Source organism: Pseudopodoces humilis, chromosome 17 (genome assembly GCF_049639895.1).
Source record: "Pseudopodoces humilis isolate 2021_Gansu_Grassland_sample_001 chromosome 17, ASM4963989v1, whole genome shotgun sequence".
Taxonomy (NCBI): domain Eukaryota; kingdom Metazoa; phylum Chordata; class Aves; order Passeriformes; family Paridae; genus Pseudopodoces; species Pseudopodoces humilis.
The window spans coordinates 1,667,830-1,687,503 of NC_142216.1; the positions used below are offsets into that span (position 1 = coordinate 1,667,830).

Genomic DNA, 19,674 nt, shown 5'->3' on the forward strand with positions numbered 1-19,674 from the left:
AGTTCGGAGCCGGACACCGGGCACACAGCTCCGGGCCCCTCGGCTCGGACCTGGGCACACGGCTCTGTCCCCCGGGCTCGGACCTGGGCACACGGCTCTGTCCCCCGGGCTCGGACCTGGGCACACGGCTCTGTCCCCCGGGCTCGGACCTGGGCACACGGCTCTGTCCCCGGGGCTCGGACCTGGGCACACGGCTCTGTCCCCGGGCTCGGACCTGGTCCCCACAGGGCTCAGACCCACACACAGCTCCTGCCGCTGGCCAGGCAGGTTAAGGGGTGGTAACAGGACAGGTTTCACCTGTAGTTCAGGAAAGGACTGGAAGAGACTGCGAGTGTTCCTTTCCCGTGGTGAATAAACATTAGCCAAAGCCCAAAGCCTTGGTCAAAGCCACTGACAACTGCAGGCTACCCACAGGGAGCCAGTGTGAAGGATGAGGGACAATGCCTCAAACTGCCAGAGGACAGGGTTAGATGGGATATTGGGAAGGAATTCTTCCCTGTGAGGATGCTGAGGTCTGGTACAGGCTGCCCAGAGAAGCTGTAGCTGTCCCATCCCTGAAAGTGTCCAAGACCAGAGTGGATGGAGCCAAGAAGAATCTGGGATAATGGAAAATGTCCCTGCCCCTTGGAACAAGATAAGCTTCCAACCCAAACCAGTCTGGGATTCTCTGATGTGCTTTCATGGGCTGCTTGTCCCAGCAGCTGCTGCCACAGGAGTGCTGAGCCCACCCCAGCCCCTTTCCCTAGGAGCAGGAGTAGCTTTCCCACCTGTTCCCTCAGAGAGAGGATCTGGCAGGCCAGTGCCAGCATTTTTATTAAAAGCTGCTTACCTAGTACTAACACAGGGCTGTGGAAGTGCGAGCTCCAGAGGTTAATTGTGGCAGTCCATAGCATGAGAGGGTGATTGTGACTCCCTTGTTCCCAGCACAAAAGCTGGGGCCTTTTCCTTTCCTTTCCTGTCCCTTGTTTCTGTCTGTGCTGAATGACCTTACTCTGTTTTGCTTTTCTGCTCCAATAACCCTGCTGGTTTGTTTTTCTTTTTTAAAATTTTTAGACCTCCCTTCACTCCATTTTGATCACATGCCTTACCAACCTGTGTCTGAGTGCAGCAGCCAGAGTGTGAATGTGCTCTTGAATGAGCCTCGTCCCTGCTCCCCGCAAAATCAGCACGGGACCAGGGCAGAAAGCTGGCCTGCCTCCATCCCCAGCCCTTTGCAGCACTTCTAAGCTGTCTAGCAAAGGTAAAAGGCATCCACTGTTAATTTGCTTTCCAATGCTGACACTTGAGCTTCCTCCATTCCAAGGGAAGGCAGCATGCCGTCACCCTTACTGCTTGGAGAATGAGAAGGAAATACTGGACAAAGGCACTTGGTTGAGGCACAGCAAGCTCGAGCCATGAGGAACCCTGAGATGAAACCCTGCAGAGCTGGGAGCAGTGAGCAGGGTGAACAGTCAGCATCTCCGAAGTGGCTGGTCCTGAGCAGCTCCTGAATCCCAGTACTGAGGGGGCCAAAAACCCCAATGAGTCCACGGATGCTTTGGCAAATGTTAGCCTGGACACGTGCTGATCCCAAAAACTGGAGCACCTGCTGGGCAGTGCCAACTGCCAGCCCCAGGCTCTCCCCTCCTTCCTTCTGCACCCAGAGTTTGTGTCGGACTTCTGGCTCTGGGGCAGGCTCCCCCAGAGCTGGGTTTCCCAGTAGTTTGTGACCCTGATCCACAAGGAATTCCCTTTCCCCACCCGCCTCCCAAATCCCCTCCCTCCCCCTTTCCCTGGTTTATCGTGGTGGTGGTGCTGCAGTGGTGGGGGCTGAGAGAACATCTCTTCCCACCACGCCTTCCCAGCACCCTCCCAGTGTTTTGGAGAAAGGGGGCTGGCAGCTCCTCGGTGATCCCCAGTGTGTGTTCAGGGCTTGGCAGGCTGAGTTAAGTCTGCTTCTTTTCCCATTCCTGCAGAGAAAGGATAAAAAAATAAAAGGGATAAGGAGACATTGCTGGAAAAAGCAACACTTCAAGACATCCCACCCTGCTGGGGGACTTTGGACCCAGCATTTTCCAAGCATTTTCAGTGCTGCCCTGAGCATTGTGGGGTGATGCTTTCCCTCTCCCACCCAGCCCTGCATGTCCATGATTTCATGGTTAAACAAGGGGCACAGACTGAGATTTCCCATGGGGCCAGGGAGGAGAGGGAGAGCTCAGCAGGACCTTGGCTTTCCGCAGCACGCTCCCTGTGTTGGCAGGGATGATGGAGGGGCTTCTCTTCCTCAGCTCTGCCGCACAGTTCACAGGGACCAAGTGCTCAGGGGGGGTCCCATTTGGCTTGTTTGTAGTTTCCTGTGGAAAAGGGGGAACAAGAAAAGCTGAAGAAACCCAGGAAACATTGACAACCAGATTAAAAAAAACATGAACTGTAATGAGAAAAAGGTTGAGGTGACCAAATTCAACTCACACACCTCTGTCCACAATGGGGCAAAGCCAGAGAGATGTTCCCTCTCCCCTGTGCTGCTCCCCACAATACCCCAACCACCATTTCTTGCAGAAGCTGGAGCTGTGCGTGAGGAAAAAGGGATACATACCCCATTCTCAGCCTTGCTGGTCACAGCCAGCCCCAGGGCTGGCCCTCCTGCCAGCGACTGCTTCAGCTGCTCCTTCACCTCTGTCAGCTTGAGCTCCAGATCGACCCGAGACTCCTCCTTGTGCCGGCACCGCTCCTCCAGCAGCGCCACACGCTGCTCCAGCTCCTGCAGCCTCGGCCCTGAGTGCACAATTCCCCAGCTCAGCGCTGGCAGAATCCACCCATCCTCCTGCACAGCGACACTAGATGGGGCTGCCAGCCCGGCAGAGCGCTGCAGCCAGCCCAGCTCCTGGCCACACTGTCCCTGTGGCCAGCCCGGTGTCCCTGTGCCAGCCACACTGTCCCTGTCCCAGCCACACTGTTCCTGTGGCCAGTCCTGTGTCCCTGTCCCAGCCACACTGTCCCTGTACCAGCCCATCTCTGAACCCGAGCGTCTCACAGCAGCCCCAGCCTACCCGTGCTGCCCTTCATGGCTTCCCGCAGCTCCCGCTTCTCCTTCCGCAGCAACATCAGCTCGCTGCGGATCGCTGCCTTCTCCTTCTCCAGCTTCTCTTTCTCCGTCAGGAACCGCCTGGCGTCCTCCTCGGCCCGGTTCTTGCCGTACCTGTACTGGTTGGCACCTGCAGGGATGGAGGAGCCCATGAAGGGCTGTACCGATGGCACCCGTGGCTGCACATCCCTCTGGGAGCAGCCTCCTTCCCGCACTGGCCAGGAGCCCTGGGGAGTTTTGTGGCCCGTGGACTCACTGGACGCGTGTCTCTTCACTTTGACTTGCGGGTCCACCCTTCGCGACTTCTCGCTGCAGGACGAGGCGTGGCGCTTCACCTGAGCACCCCCCGGCCGCCCTGGCTCCTCCTCCGCCTGCTGGGAGGAGAGGGAGTGAGCTGAGGCACCTGCAGGGCCATCCCCGCCCGGCCACGGCTCCCTGGGTCACTCTGCTGGGAGATGATGAGCCGTGAGGTCGTGCTCACCTGAACCTTCTCGTAGGGGACATCATCGTACACCACCCGAGAGGAGTCCGCTCGGTGATCCTGGGAGGAGCTGGCCCACCTGCAGAAGGAGGGGCGGGACCTTCCTTTCCAGAACATCCTTGCCAGCCCCTCAGGGAACCCTTCCAGCTCAGGGGGATTCCCGCATCTCATGACCCTACCCTGCCATACCCTTCATCAGCCCCATGAAACCCTTTCAGCTTCCCATCCTGCCCAAGGGAACAACCCCTGGGGCACTGACTGTCCCTGAGACCACAACCACAAACCACAGCCCAGCCAGTGCCCGTTCCAGGGAATCCACAGGGCACAGATCCCCAGTCCCAGCCCAGCACTCAGCCCCTGGCACAGCAGGAGCACAGCCTTACAGGTACGAGTGTCTCACGGCCGTCACGATGTTGGCAATGGTCTCCACATCCACGTAGTCGTAGTGCAAGGCCTCTGGGGCTGTCTGGGAGCCTGTTTCCACCAAGAGGAGACCCAGCCAGCGGCCCAGGTCTTCAGAGCAGCTTGCCTGGAGGACAGAGGAAGAGTTGGGGTGCATGCCCAGCTCCCAGCCCCTCATCCTTGCTGCCTCCCGACGCAAAGCCCTGCTGCGCACACTCCCCCCTCCGTGCACAAAGTTCCAAAAGGTGCCCTGACCTTTCCAGTGGAGTGCAAAACAAGGCACTGCTTGCGTGGGACACTGATCACCCCAAGGATTGCTCCCCCATCCCCACGAGTCTGCCCCACCCCGCTCACCTCCAGCGCCGCCACCTCCTGCCCGTGGCGGAGGATGCGGAAGGCGAAGGGGTGCTTGGGGCCCAGCCCCGGGACCACCTCGCAGCCCCGCAGGACGATGGCGTTCACGTGTGTGCGCAGGTCCGTGCGGTCCTTGTGGAAGTAGAGGGTGTTGCCCTTGAGGCGACACCAGCGCTCCTTCCAGCACTGGTTCACCAGCACGCTGAGGTGGCCTGGGGGTGGCAGGGGGAGGGAAGGGCATCAGTGCCTGCCTGGCTGGGCTTCGGGACAGAGGTTACAGCACGGCTTCCTGCTCACCCCAGCCCTTCTGTGCCTCAGTTTCCCCCCTGACAAGCGGCTGGGCTCAGGACAGTTGCCAGCTTGGTACCACACGGTCTCCCCAAGGCTATTTTTGGGGATATGGATGACCCCTTGCCCAGTTGCCACTGGAATTTGCAGAGCCAGGCCTGGGCAGCATTTTCCAGCCTGTGGCAGTGTCACATCTCCCCAGTGAGCTCATCCCCACCCCTCAGCCCTCCAGCCACGCTGGGGGAAGGATGTCACTCCCCACCAATCCCACTCCACTCCTAGCCCCATCTTTGCCCCCAGCCCGCACGAACCGCAGCAGGGGATGTCCTCCTCGGTGGAGGAGGTCTGGGTGTCCTCAGGGGATGGCTTTTTCTTGGAGAAGCTGATGATCCTGGTGATTTTCTTCCCTGCTGCCCGGCTCATCGAGCCCTTCAGGTCAGCCAGGCCGCTCTTTTTGCCTTTCCCTGGAAGGACAGGGTAGCTGTGTGACCCTGGTGTGTGCCCTGGCACTCCATCTGGCTGCAGAAGCTGCTGCCCAGCTGTGGGCACACAGCTGGCCCTGGTTGGGTGGGCAGTGGGGACGGGGACTGACCGTGCTCGCCGTGCTCTCTGCGGGTGGCCGGGGACCCGGTGTCACCCATGGCCACACTGTCTGAGTCTGAGGTGTGCTTCTCCTGGGACAGGCGCTGTGGGAGAGCAGGATCCCATCAGCATCATCCCCCTGCACAGGGCTGGGATATCCAGCTCCTGTTCCCCTTCCCAGCCCTGCTGAGCTGCTGTGAGAATGGGAAGGGCTCCTCATGCAGCCCCAGGAATTTGGGGTTCTCCAACCCTGTGTTTCCCAGGTTTGCCCACAGCAGCCCCACACAGCCCCTGGACAGGGCCCTTAGAAACCATCACCTTGTCCAGCTCCATCTTGCACGGCATCGCTGGGGAGGTGGGGGCTTCCATCCCGCCCGCTGCTGGACTGCTGGCTTCCTTTATCACCTGCAGAGACAGCCCCAGCTGCCACTTCCAAATGACCCTGGGCTGCCCTCCCTGGCTCAGCTCCTTCACTACCAGAGCCAGGCTGAACCAGGGGGACGAGCCCTGGTCCCCACAGCTCAGGGCAGCAAACCCAGCTTGGTACTGCTCACACCTTAGCCCCTTCAAAACTTCAACCAATTTTGTGGATTTTAGAAATCTCAGAAGGAAGAGACTTAGGTGCCAAGCCAGCATCATCCTGCCAGCACAGGACACCTCGTGACCCCCACTTTAAGGCGTGGTGTGTAAAACAACCCTGTTCTCCCACACTGGGGGTGACAGCTGCATTGGTGGTGTGCTCAAAGGCTCCTTCCCCGCAGCCCCCGCTTCCCAGCCCTGAACAAAGGCAGGAAAGGGCCCTGGGGAAGAGGAAGGGGAGAGCAAACATCCCCCAGCCGGGGCTATCAGCACCGGAGCCACCCAGGCCCTGGGAAGCGGCCGATAAGAGACAGGAGCAAAGCCCCCTTCCCCTTCCAGCAGGGCAAGGCCATTCCCAGGGCAGCCCCCTCCCCAGCTGGAGCAGGGAGGATGCCAAGGGGAGTCTGGGGATGCCCCTGGGAGGAGCAGTGGTACCTTGAGCCACTCCTCAGCCTGCTCCTTGCTCTGCACTGCCAGCACCAGCGCCTCGGCCCCTGGCAGCGAGAACCGCAGCTCGTGCTTCTTGCGCCGCCCGTCCTTGGGCACGTAAATGACATTGCAGGTGCTCAGGGGCACCTCCACGTGTGGCTGCCGGTCCTTGGAGCTTTTGTAGCACTGAGGGAAGCAGAGAGAACTGCTCAGGGCTCAGCCAAACCTGCCTGGCTGGCTGAGGACAGGCCCCAGACCCCTGTGCTGGGGGGGTCTCATAGGTGACATGGGGTCTCAGGTCCCTTGCTGGGGGCACAGATGGAGGTGGCTCAGGCCATGCAACAACCTGAGGGTGCCCTCTCACTCCGTGGTGTCCCAAAAATAGGGGAGCCCTCTGTTCCCTTGCAAGGTAAGCGAGGGCAGCTGCTGCTTGGGTGGCAGCCTTGGGGCAGGGACCTTCTTTGGATGGTGGTTTTTTCCATCAGCTTGGGCTCAGCCACCCTCCCAACCCCTCAGAGGGTTTCTGTGCCCCCCAGGCCAGGCTCACCAGCAGTTTGCCATCCCGGATGATGGTGAGCTGCTTGGCCCACTGCCCAAAGCGCTTCTTGCGCAAGAGGAACGCGCAGATCCGGCAATCCTTCACCAGGTTCATGGAGGCTTCCTCTGATGGCCACTGGTGTGTCAGCTGCTGGCCCTTGCCCTCCTCCTCCTCCTCGTCATAGGACTCGTAAGAGCTGCTCATGGCATCCGAGTCATTGTCTGGAAGGAAGCAGGGGGGTCACCCAACAAGGTGCTGCACACCCTGCCAGGGTTCCCCATGTCCAGCAGGCTCCAGACAGAGCTGGGCTGGGTGCTGGGATAGGTGGATTCCGTGTCCTCCTCTGGAAACAGCAGTGCTTGGCACCAGACCTCTCCATTTCCCTTGGAATCCCAGCAGGATGCTCGTGGGCCGAGCGCCAGCCCCAGGTGCATCGATCCAGAGCCCTGGGCTGCTTTATTTCTTTGCACTCTTTGAAATCCTGCTTCTCCAGCCTCAACCCCAGCAGCCCCAGCCCATTGCTCACCCCCACCTCAGGCTGGACCTTGCCAAACTCTCCCCTCCCTGTCAAGGACACCCAGATACCTACAGGAATTTTTCTGCTCCCCGTTTATCCTGGTGACAGGGTAGTTGCTGTCTGCATCCTCGTAATAGCCGTCCTCGATGGAGTTGGGGGGGCTGGAGCTGTCTGCAGGGGAAGCAGAGGGAGCTGGGGATGGCACACACACTTTTCCCTCACGGATGCTCAGTGGGACACAGCCAAGCACACCCTCCCAGGGCATCCCAGCATTGGTTCTCCCATGGCTCTGATCTCTCCCCCTCATTCCCAGTCTGGCTGGAGCAACAACTCCTTGCAACACCCAGTGGGATGGAAGTGAGTGTGACAGGAGTGATGCTGGTGGGAGCAGCAATAATTCCTTCCCCAGGATGAGCAGCCCAGCCCACTGGGAGCTGCCTGGTTTTTCAGGCAGGTGAGGGATGTGGGGGACAGCTCATGGGGCTCCCCACACCCTCCTGCTGGCCTGGATGGAGCAGGACTCACTGCGGGAGGTGATGTACTCGGGGGCCTTGCCAGGGCCCAGAGGCAGCGCTTCCTCGTAGTAATCCTCAGGAGGGGGAGTGGTGGGCAGTGGAGGAGCAGGATCCACAGGAACCTAGAGCAGAAACACCTCCAGCACGAGCCAGGCAGCAACAGGGGCAGGAGCCCCAGCAGGGCACAGGAAGGGTCCCACCCCTGCCACTGCCACGTCCCCAGGCAGGTGCAGAGCAGAGCTGGCTCGGGGACAGGCAGGCACGTACAGCTTTGCAGGTCTGGCTCCTCGCCAGCTCCAAGCCAGCGCCGTCACTGGTGTCCCCCTCGTCCTCCTGCATGTCCTGCAGGTCCCGCAGGTCACAGTCTGCACGGGGAAACACAGGGTGAAGGGAGCAGGAAAGCAGAGCTGGACACCCCAGCTGTGCCCTCTGGGGATCTCCCTCCATGGCCCTTCCCTGGGAGGGTGCTGGGAGATGGGAATCACTGGGAAATGCAGCTGGAGCGTGGACTCCCTCATGGCCAGTCCCCAGACAGCTACAAGGGAGCAGAACAAGCAGCCAGAGTGATGATGCCCACTCTGGACACGAGGATGTAGCTGTCACCCTTCTTCCAAAGGACCCCAGGACCAGCACACACCCAGTAGGACCCCCAGGACACCCCTCCAGCTGAGCCACACGTACCAAACTCCTCAAAGAGGGACTCCACAAAGCTGGTGCCATTGCCCAGGGACGCTGTGTTGACGTACATGTAGTCCACATCCTTCCCTGGAATTGAGGAGGATGCTCTGAGCCTGGGGCAGGCACTGGCACCCCTTGTCCCCAGGGACACAGAGCAGGCACAGGGCATGGAGGAACCCCCAGGGATGCTGCAGATCCCCCAGGAGAGCAGCAGTGGGGAAGGTTGGGAAGCCCCAGGTGCCTTCCCGTGGAAACCCCTGCGCTCAGCACAAACCCAGGGCAGGAAACGCTCTGGGAAGCGGCGTTTCCGCAGAGAGCAGCCTCCTGGATCCAGGGAGGATCCTCCTGTGCAGGGAGGAGCTGGGAAGGGAAAGCAGGGAGCCCTGAGGGGGCTGAGCAGGTGCTGGGCTCATCCCTGCACTTTGGGAACAGCCACAGCCACCACAGGAGAGGAACACAGACCTGCCGGCGGCTGCAGCTTCTGCAGGATGCTGGAGACAGCCAGCTTCTTCTCCTGCGTGGTGGCACTCAGGTACTCGTGGTCCAGCAGCTTGAGCAGAACGCTGAGCTCTGGCAGGAGCTGGTCCAGCACTGAGGGGAGCAGGGAAAATCCTGTCAGCCAGGAGGATTTTGGGATGCTGGGGTTAAGACAAGGCAAAACGGGCTGGAACTCCAGCAAAGCTGGAGCAGGGCAGAGAGTGGGAGCTGCAGTTCCTGCCAGTGCAGGGCCCCTCCTGCACAGCCAGGGTGGCACACAGCTGCCTTTGGCTCTCCTGGGGCCAAGGGTCATCTTGGCAGAGGCAGCTCGGACGTGCTGATGGATGAGGATGGCTTGAAGGAGGGGACAGCTCCCCAGAGCATGGGGACACCCTGGCTGGGCTGCAGCTGTCCCCACACTGCTCCTTGGCAGAGCAACGCTGGGCAGCACCAAGGGGCTGGCACGGGGTATTTCCCAGAGGAAGGGAAGGATTCCGAGCCACTGATGGGATCCTCCTTCCTCATGTAAGGAAAAGCAGCACAATAAAACCAACTGGTGTTTGAAAGGGTGGAGGGGAGCACAGCAGGAGGGGGATGAGGTGGAGCAGCGCCAGCCAGGATGAGCCCCTGGGCACAGAGACAACGTGCCAGCATGGATCAGCACCATCCCAGGACACGGGGCAGGATGTGGCTCACGAGGCTCTTCCTGCCTCCCTGCATTCTACCCCCACAGCCCTTCTGCTTCCTCCTCCCTCCCCAGAGCCACACTGAACAGCAGCCTCGGCCCTTCAGGCCACGGCACACGGCAGTGCCCATCTCCCCTGGGCAGCCCAAACCAGGACAGGCAGCCCCAGGCAGCAGCAGAAGCCTCAGCAGCGCTCCAGGAGGGACAGACAAACATCCCTCAGACCCTGGGGAAGGAGAAGGAAGCACAGGGAATGGGATTCCTGTTCCTTGAGCTGGAATGACATCCCACAGCCAACACGCAGGCACAGGGCGATGCTCAGCTCGCTGGCTCTCACCAGCACACGCCTCCTGTGCTCTGCCAGCAGCTGTGTGGGGTAAGCACCCGGCTCCCAGGGCAGGGAGGGAGGGAAGAGAGGAAAATCCTCCCTGGGGTGTTACAGAGTGCTGCACAGGCAGCACAGGATCAGGCTCCTGCTGGGGATCTCCAGGCAGGTGACACAAACTCCCTGCAGGGCTTGGCAGGGCAGGGCACTGACTACGAGGAAGCAGCTGGGACAAAAAGTAACATTTCCCCGGTCCAGCCAGCACCTGCAAACATCTGGGGAGTCACCCAACCTCCTGCTGCCCCAGCTCAGCCATGAGCTCCCACAAAGGGGTCAGGGACTGTGCAGACCCAATGGCTTTCCACAACTCACCAAACCCCAGGCTGTGGGGTCAGCAGCATCCCCCACACTCCCAGGACACCCCAAACCCCAGGCTGTGGGGTCAGCAGCATCCCCCACACTCCCAGGACACCCCAAACCCCAGGCTGTGGGGTCAGCAGCATCCCCCACACTCCCAGGACACCCCAAACCCCAGGCTGTGGGGTCAGCAGCATCCCCATCCCCTGCCACGCGTAGGACACGTCCCATCACAGGCACCAGCTCGGTGTCAGGGCTCGGGGCCAGCCAAGGGCAGCCTGGTTTGTGTCAGCAGTGCCAAAGCAGGCAGGGAGGGGGGCGAGGGGACCCTGCCCTGCTGGGCACCAGAGCTGAGGGTGCCTGTGAGCAGCCAGGGCTGCTGCAGGGGCTGAGCTCAGCTGCAGTGCCCCGAGCTGGGCACACTCAGCATGGACACACAGCTCTGAAGGCGCCTTTGTTTCCCCCCAGCTGAGCTGTCCCCTCCGTCTCCCTTGTTCAACATCCTCCAAAATCCAAGGGGGGAGGGAGGGGGCAGTCAAAGAGGCCTGTGATCCCAGGAGGTGCCTGAGCAGAGCCCGGGGGAGCGCAGGGAGGCAAGGAATTCATTTCCTACGCTCGTTAGGCTTCCAGCCTGAAGGAGCTTAACGAGGGGGCACAGGAAGCGAGGGGAGATTGCTCCAGGGGGGCAGCAGGGGATGGCTGGACACCCAAAGTCACCTGGCAAGCAAGGAGCAGCACAGACACTCCTGCCAGAGCTGCTGGGAGCCAGCACAGACCCGCAGAGCTGGCCCAGGGGACAGGGACACATCTGCTGTGTGGGGTGGGCACTGTCACTGCCCCTGGGGGCTCTGAGCCCGGGCACCAAAGGGCTCCTGGGGAGGAGGGCGTGGGATGTCACAGTGACCACCGGTGACGTGGCCAAAAATGGACCCTGTGTCCCCTGCTCTGGGACATCTCCAGCCCTGGTGCTGGCAAGTGGCTCCCACCTGCTGCTTTCTGCTGGGGCTTCTGCTGCACCCAAAATCTGTGGGATCACCCCGCTGCCCTGCGCTCAGGCACCCCAGGACAGAGAGTGACAGCAGAAACTCCCTCCTCGCCACGTCTGCAGCCTGTCCGAGGCAGGATGGGAGATGTCCCTGAGGTCTCTGAGCCTGGGAAGGCCAGGACCCGTGGCAGCAGATGGCTTTAGCATTAACTAACAGGGCTGGGTGGGCTGGGGGGACCCAGGGGACAGCACCAGGACACCGGGGCAGTGCTTCCCCTGCTGCCAAAGCCTGCCCTGGCAGCAGCACCAAGCACGGTGCTGCAAGGAGCTGCATCCCCTCCAGCCCCTCTCGCCACCCTACACCAGGCCAGCTCTATTTTTAGAGCCCACAAGTGCTCCTATCCTCAGGGACCCTTCTCCCAGCACACAGATAAGGTCTGAACACAGCCTGCAGCTGCAGAGCCTCCCTGGCTCTGCTCCAGCACAGCAGCAAAAATCAGGTCCTGCTCCAGTAACCTGCAGAGAGGAGGAAGAGGAGGAGGAGGAAGAGTCTCTGGCCAAGCCAAAGCAGGAGTTTCCTGATGTAGAGACCCAGCTTGTGCAAGAGGAGCGATAAGACAACCCCATAGAGTTCTGACTCCGAGAAAAGCCCAGTCTGCAGCTTGAGAGAGCCCCGGGGAGGGGAGATGCTGAATCACAGCTCTGAAATGCAGTGGGAGGTGCACAGGGACCCCCATCCTGTGGCCACAGCTCTCCTGCCTCCGGCCACGCTTCCTCCTGCGCCAGGTGACGGCTGGGGCCGAGGGGGGCCGGGGGAAATCGGATGCTGGGAGTAACAGCCATTGTTTGTAGCTAAAATAAAACCCAGGCACAAAGAAATCCTTCCTGTTGGCACGGGCAGGGCCCTTGGCCGCTCTGCCTGCAGGCACAGGGCTCCTTACAGCTGCCACCCGCAGCAAAGGAACGCTGAGAGCTCCGGGGATGCCCGAAATAGGTGGGGACAGCACCCAGAGCCACCCCAGCCCCAGGGGGAGCCCTGCAGGGAGGTGTCTGTGGCACAGACAGAGCCAGGGGAGGTCTCTGCAGCACACAAACCACACTCACCTGCCCGCAGGTGGATGTGGAGCCACCTGCGAGAGCCACACGGGGCTGGGACGTGTCCCCACGCCTCGCTGGCTGCTCTGGCACGGGCATCACCACGGGGGTGAGATGCTGGCAGCTCCCTCCAGCCCCAACAGCGCTGCTCTTTGAGGAAGCCCACGGCCTCCTGGGCACCTTGCTGAGCTCCCAGGGCAGTTCCTGTTCCCATTCCCATTCCCATTCCCATTCCCATTCCCATTCCCATTCCCATTCCCATTCCCATGGAGGTTTCTTCCCGCCGGGGAGGAGGAAGTGCCTCTGTGGGGGTGGCCTGGCGCTCCCAGAATTGTTCCTTTGTGCAGGGGACGGGAGGACAGGGCTGCCTGCTCTGCTGTGGCACTGCCCTGGCGAGGGGCAGGAGAGGGGCAGCACTCGGCCCTGGAGGTGGCAGGAGGCAGGCAGGCTCTGCCCCCATCACTCAGCACCTGCTGGCTGTGGGGCAAACTGGGATGGGCTGCTAGGGGCAGGAACAGCAGCCTGGAAAACACTTCCACCTCCTCCTCCTCCTCCTCCCAGCCTGTCCTGCTCCAGGCCGGAGGGGTTTTAGGGAAAAGCCAGCCATTAATGATGGCACTTGAGCCCTGGCAACGTCCCCTAAGAGTGGAAGATCTGCTGAGGGGCCACTCGGTGCACATGAATCATCTCCTCCCTGCAAACAAGGGCCCCTTGAGTGGGGCGGATGGGGGGGAGCCTCTGATTCTGCATCCAACAATTCCAGCGGGAGCTGAGCACTCGGGGCTGGCTCCTGCCTGCCTGGGACCCTGCCACCCTCCCTGGGATAGCTCACAGCATCCTGCTCCCAGTTTGGGTGCTGCAGCATCCCTGGCTGTTGAGGAGCACAAGGCAAGCTCAAACCTCAGCACCTCCCCACGGCCCCTGCAAGCAGGCAGAGCAGCCATGCACAGCTCCTGGGGCCCTCATCATCGTGGCCTTGCAGTCATTAATATCTTTAGCTGATAGCCTTGGAAAATCAATCTCGGGAGAAGAACGTGAAACCTGATTTTCCGAGGGGACACGAGCCCCCCCGTTCTGCCTGCCAGGGCATCGCTCTCTCCCCTTGCACAGGGGGCTTGGGGGGCTCCTCTGTCCCGCTCCAGCCCTGGCAGAGGGGCAGCTGAGCCACCAGGATGGTTAAAAAGCACAAAGGGTGCCCTGGCTGAGTGCCCCCAGCAGCTCTGGGGATCCCATTCCCAGCACTCTCCCCTTGGCACCCCAGGCCTGGGCTATCAGAGGGACAGAGGCTCCCTGAAGTGACATCACTGCTGGGACAGCCCCTGCTGGCCTGCAGGGAACGTCCCTCATCCCAGCAGCTTCATCAGTGCCACAGGTAATTATTAACAGGCTGATTAAATCACCAACAAACACCTCCTGTGTGACCCAGGCCGCCAATGACCCCCCAGTGTCCCTTCTCCAGGGGCTGTTCCCCCCTTTCTCTGCCTCCTGGAGAAGCTTGTGGCTGTTTGCTTTAGCTCACCCACAGCAAACTCTATCCCCCTGACCTGGAGGCTGCAGCCACCCCCACCCCACAGAGGAGCAGGGGGTGGTTTCTGGGTCACCACTCACAACTGAGCACAGCCAGCAAATAAAATCACCCAGGTGAGAGATCCGTGAGTGACCCAGCTGTGTCCCCAGAGAGGCCACGGGCAGCCTCCAAACTCTGCTCCTAACCCCAGGTACGAGGGGTTTCCAGCCCCAGCTCAACACAATCAGCTCTGGAAAATCCCATGGAGCAGGTTTAGTACTCCCAGACTGCATTTCAGGACCTGGTGCCAGGCTCAGCAGGCTCGGGGCAGGATGCTCCAGCATGGGAGCAGGGCTCGGAGGCTGCTGGCTGGAAAACACATTTAAATAATGAATGAAAAGGAGAGGTTTGAGATGCCCTTTAAAGGAATAGTCAGGCAGGGGTGAGACCTGCTGAGTAATGTATAAAAAACAAGCTTCAGGCAGAGGAGAGATGTTAGGATTACTCAGAACCCAGAATAAACTGTGTTTCCTCCAACCAAAATTTTGGTGTCGGCCTTTTCCAAACAAACTCCAGCAACAGGTTGGCCTGGGCTCCTCTCCAGCACTGGGAGAGGCCCTGGGATGGTGCCCCAAGCCTTTGCCCACCCCTGTGCCCACCCTCTGCGGTGGGCAGAGCAGTGAGCAGCCAGCCTGGGTCACACCTTCCTGCCTCTGGGCACCTGGAGCTGGCACCTCTCTGCAGCCCTTGGTCTCCAAACTTCAGCCTCCAGGAGAGTCAGAGGCTAAGTGCAGGAATTCCAGCCAATTGTGGGAATTCCAGCTAATTGTGGGAATTCCAGCTAATTGCAAGCATTCTAGCGGGAAACCCTCATTCCCACCAGTCCACACCAACCACCCAGGGCTGAATCCAGCCCCCACATCCCCAAAATCTCCTCTGCTTGGGGTGGAAAGCTCTCTGCACCCCAAGAGACACTTCTCCATGTCCTACGCATTCCCATTGCCCAAAGCCAAGTTCCAAAACGCCTTGGATGCAATTCCCAACCTGCAGGAGCGAGACATGGGGAGGCCACCAGAGCTGGCACATCTTGGGAGGAAAAGTCACACGGGGAAGTTGTGACAGGATCCTGAGAAGGAGAGGAGGATCCAAACCCTCACCAAGCAGGGGATGGGCAGGGATTTGCAGGAAGGAGCTGGTGGATCAGCTTTCCCAAATCCCACTGCACTTTCCCAAATGCCTTCAACAGCAGAATGTGGATCCTTCTTTGCAGATCTGGTGGGGGGAGAAACCACAGATCCTGGGGGGAAAAATATCCCTGTGGATCTGGGGGAGGGAGATGTGCACCCAGCCCCCAGCCCTGGCATCCCTGCCCCGACCCCCACAATGCCCAGGAGTTCCAGAGCTGTGCCAGACAGGAATCCCAGGGATTGGAACCCTCTCAGTGGCCACCTCAGCCCTGTCCCCATGTCCCCAGGCACAGCAGGGTCCCTGTGTGTGGGGGCTGGGGCCGTGCTGTCCCGGAGGACCCTCGGCGAGCAGGATAAGCGTTATTTTCTCAGCCCTTCCCTTTCCTTCCCTTGCCAAGCTCCGCCGGGAGCATCAGGTGCAGAGGCAAGGCCACCATCCGACAGCATTTCCTACCCGGTTAACCCCTGCAGGGCAGGGCTGGAGGGGCAGGAAAACCGGGATATCCCAGCGGGAAAGGTGACAAGGTGGGACTGGTCACTGCCGGCGGCTCCAGCAGCGCTGGCACTGGTTCACCTGCTTTTAACCTGCTGCTACTTAAGTTCTATTCCTTGTTCTGTCCTTCACAAGCACTGTTTCCCAAAATTTTGGACATCATAGAATGTGCAGCTGTTCCTCCATCAGAAACTTGGGTGGGTTTAATGCTCAAACAAACCCCGGGAGAAAGCCAAAGCCATTCTTCAAAGTGCTCCTTACACATCTCCTGCTAATTGCCAGCAATCAGAGCATGCCAGCATCTCCCCGAGCTCCCTCTTATCACTTCCAGGATCAAATGCACATGAAAACCACTTCAAAAAAAAAGAAAAAAAAATTAGTTTGAGCATGGAAACCCCTTGCAGCAAAGCTGGTTTTGTTCTGAACTGTTGGGAAATGTCAGTGTTCTCCCTTGCCTGCCAAAGAGGCGGCTTTGATGCCACGGGAGGCTTTATCAGGAGCAGGAAAGGAAGGGGCTGCAGCAGCAGTGCCGCGGGGGGAGGCTCAGGGAGGTTATTTTATCCTTCTCCTCTGCAGATTGTCGGCCCAGAATATCAAGAATCAGACCTGAGCTCCCCAAATTAGCACCTCGGGGTGATGACAGGCGGCTGCTGCCTGCCAGGGTGCCCTGGCTGGGGTGCCAACCCCTTGTTTCTGCAGGGCTGGCAGTGAAAAGTTTCCAGCCCCATTGTCTTGTTGCTGCCCTGGGACAGTGACATTTAATAGATATTTTACTGGATGGAGAGTTGTGTCATTCTTTTTTAAAGCTCCTTATATGCAGGAGGAGATGTGTTCCTCAGGAGGGAGTTTGAGCTGTGCCAGGCTAGATAATAGGGAAGGGTTAAGGGGTTAGGACACAAGTCTGGGATGCCAGAAACCACTTCAAGCCTCCACTCTGCTCCACTGTTATCTCCTGTCCCCAGCAAGTGATTTGGCTACTGCACAACAGGCAGAGCTTGGGTCTGGCCCAGTGTTCTCCTCTGAAAGGGCTTCCCACTGCTTGGGATGAGACAACTTCTTCAAAACCTTAAACAAAGTTTTCCTGGGCAGGGATAGGAACCTCCTGCAGGCCCGTGGGAGCTCGGGCGCTGCTCCACAGCAAAGGGCACGGCAGGCTCGCAGCTCAGCACGTTAGCACAGGAAAAGAGCATTTCCAGGTCAAGAGAGGAAAAGAGGCAGGTTTTCCAGGCACTGCAGGCAGATGGGACAGTCCCCAGGGCTCCTGGCTGGGGGGACACTATTCCAGAGTGGCCTTCCCCTGTCCAGCAGCCCCTCTGTGCCCCTGCAGAGCTGCCAGGAGCCTTCACACGGACCCAGGGTTTCCCTGCAAAGGGAAATCTGCACACAGCAGGATATTGGAAAAATCCAGAGGGGCGAACAACTCCAGCACTCCATCAGCATCCCCAGGGCCGCCTCCCACCTTGTTTTACCCAGCCCAGGGGGCTCAGCCCCCTCCCCACCACCCCCGGGCTGGAAACAGGCGGTGGCTGAGTTTCCAGCGGAAGGAATGGCTGCAATGCGAGGAGAGCTCGGCACTTGCCCGGCGCTAACAGCTGGCCCGGGCTGTGCTTCTCAGCACCCCAGAGCCCTTCCACCGGCAGGATTCCTGCTGCCAGCTCGCAGGAATGATCCCGGCTCCCTCCCACCCGTCCTGCAGCCTCCCCATTCCTGTGGGCGAGCTGGAGCCAAGTTTATCCCTGACACATCTCCACCGGCTTTCCTGGATTTAGAGCCCAGATAAGTTTGGGGCAGGACCTAAATTCCGGTGGCTCAAAAGGTCAGGAAAGAGACACTTAATGAGGGGGGAGAGGCCATGTGTGAGCACAGGCGTGTTTGAGCAAGGGATCGGCTCCCAAATCACACATTGGGAGCTGGGCTCTCCATCAGCACAACCCAAAACAACTCTGCCAAGAGCCTACAGCACCATTCCCCCCAGTCAGCACTGGTGGAGAGCTGGGCCATGCACTGGGCACTGAGAATGAGGAAAAACTGGCAGATGATAAAACCAGGATACAACAGGGCCTGAGCAGAGCTCCAGGTGAAGAAAGGAACTGCCAGAGATCAGCCAGAGACTGGGAATGGGCACAGAGCTCCTGCTTAACCCTTTCACTGGGGAAGGGAACATTCCCTCCAGGAGTTACAGCCCCCAGAGGGATCCAGCAGCTCTGGATGATGGGCAGGAGGGGCTGGGGGAGGTTTACATTAGCAAAGAACCATCCAGGTGGCAACAGCAATTCATCACAGGCAGGCGCTGCTGTGGCTGCCATGGCAGGCACCAGCGAGGGGGATTAAACAGCTCTTCCCTGGCAGGAAGAGGCCAAACCATGCTCAGACACAGCTCCCTCAGCTGGACATCCCCTCCTTCCCTGCCATGATGTCCCGGGTTTGATTTTTGGGGTGGGCTGAGGTGCAAAGAGGGAATTTCCCATCAGCTCACACAGCAGGAGCGTGCAGGAGCCGAGGCGCTCTGCTCGCCCCTGTCCCAGCAGTGATGTCCTCTGAAGGACAGCCCTGGCATCAAGTGTCACTTGACAAAGCTCCCCCTCCTGCCACAGCTCCCTCCTTCAGAGCTGGCAAAGCCACCGTGGCTGGACACAGCCCCCGGGGACGGCTGTCCCTGTCACCGTCCCTGTCCCCTCCCGGCCACTGGCACCGCTCCCCAAGCACTGACACCGTGCCTGTGTTTCCAGCAGTCCCAAACTCCTCAGAGCTGTTTCCACTGCGGAAACGCCACCCCATCCTTTTACATCGGCGAGGGGAACTCTTGACCCCTGGGTCTGTGTGGTGCTGACCCAGGGCTGCAGACACAGCACTCCTGAGGACTTCAGCGTGGTCCAGCCCGTGCGGCCAGAGAGGCCCCTGGCCAGTCTCTTATCGTTTTTGGCCAGTGTTTCTGTAGCAGCTCCAAGGACAGGTCAAGGGCCAGGACCCCCGTGCTCCATCATGTCACCACCTGCTCCTCCCGTGCAGCCCCAGGCTGCAATCAGCAGCAGCAGCGAGAAGCAATCCCCCTGCAAACCTCCCTCTGCTCCCTCCAGGGACCTGGCAGCCCCAGCAGAAAGCCAGGACCTTCTCTGCAGAGCTGGCCCAGAGCCCTGGCAGGTTTATACAGATCCCAGATCAAAGCCCAGGAGCTCCGGGAGCCCGGTGCCACAGGCTGCAGGCGGGAATGGCACACGTGTGGGAAGGCAGCTGCTCCCCAGCAGGGTGGGGATCGGCCCCTCCGCGGCTTCACCGGCGTCTCCCCAGCCAGGGAAACCCTCTGAACCCGATCAGCTCCATCAGGAGCGTCACCTCCCTTTCCACCACCACCATTTCCCCTAACAAGTGCTTACACCCCACAGCCTCCCTTGCAGGCTCCCGGTGTTTTACGCATCCGACCAACAAAGAGAAACTGGTTCCAGTTCGTGCCCCGGCCGGCCCTGCTGGAGAACTGGAGCAAAAACACGCTGGGAGCAGGGTCCCGCATGGAGCCGCTGGGATTCACCCGCTGGGCTGGGACGGGATGCGCGACCCGCGATTCCCTGCGCCTGGCACGGGCATCCCGTGTGCCCTCCGCGTTCCGTCACATCCCATCCATCCCATCCCGTCCATCCCATCCATCCCACCCCATCCATCCCATCCATCCCGTCCATCCCGTGCCCTCACCGCTGAGCCTGTCCATGGTCCGGAGCCGCAGCAGCCGCGGCCGCCCCGGGAGCTGCGGGCGGGGAATGTCCCGGGCAGCGGCCGCCCGGCGGGGCCGGCTCTCGCTCGGGGCGGCCAATCCCTTCACCCGCCCCTCCTTCCCTCCCTCGCTCGCTGAGCGGCAGCGCCCAGCACCGGCCCGGCCCGGCACGGCACCAGGGACAGCCCGCGGGGACAGCCCGGCCGCGACTGCGGTCCCCCGGCACCCCGCAAACCCCATCCTGCATCCCCCGGCACCCCGCAAACCCCATCCTGCATCCCCCGGCACCCTGCAAACCCCATCCTGCATCCCCCGGCACCCCGCAAACCCCATCCTGCATCCCCCGGCACCCCGCAAACCCCGTCCTGCATCCCCCGGCACCCCGCAAACCCCGTCCTGCATCCCCCGGCACCCCGCAAACCCCATCCTG

General features: G+C 60.5%; 1 protein-coding gene across 2 annotated transcripts; it reads right to left on the reverse strand.

Annotated features, from left to right (window-relative positions):
* Nucleotides 1–96: 96 nt before the first annotated feature.
* Nucleotides 97–19,286, reverse strand: AFAP1L1 (actin filament associated protein 1 like 1). 2 transcript variants are annotated; one of them, XM_014253041.2, is made up of 19 exons: nt 19,226–19,286; nt 8,890–9,018; nt 8,431–8,514; nt 8,017–8,114; nt 7,760–7,871; nt 7,307–7,405; nt 6,727–6,938; nt 6,186–6,365; nt 5,490–5,576; nt 5,182–5,275; nt 4,901–5,053; nt 4,302–4,513; nt 3,929–4,074; nt 3,546–3,624; nt 3,321–3,435; nt 3,030–3,194; nt 2,576–2,754; nt 2,205–2,333; nt 97–1,949 (listed from the first exon to the last, which is right to left on the reverse strand). In XM_014253041.2, the coding sequence occupies exons 1-19, from the start codon at nt 19,239–19,241 to the stop codon at nt 1,926–1,928; spliced, it is 2,313 nt and encodes a 770-aa protein (XP_014108516.2). In that variant the 5' UTR covers nt 19,242–19,286; the 3' UTR covers nt 97–1,925. The 2 variants fall into 2 exon arrangements, with proteins under 2 accessions (XP_014108516.2, XP_005523843.3); XM_005523786.3 differs by having other exon boundaries at nt 3,321–3,438.
* Nucleotides 19,287–19,674: the final 388 nt, after the last annotated feature.

What these genes read in the sequence shown, in the direction of transcription:
- AFAP1L1 (XM_005523786.3), bottom strand. An exon ending in AGTGAAGAGACACGCGTCCA is followed by an intron (nt 3,195 to 3,320) that starts GTGAGTCCACGG and finishes CCATCCCTGCAG; the next exon opens with GTGCCAACCAGTACAGGTAC. An exon ending in CCAGCAAGGCTGAGAATGGG is followed by an intron (nt 2,334 to 2,575) that starts GTATGTATCCCT and finishes CCTTTTCCACAG; the next exon opens with GAAACTACAAACAAGCCAAA.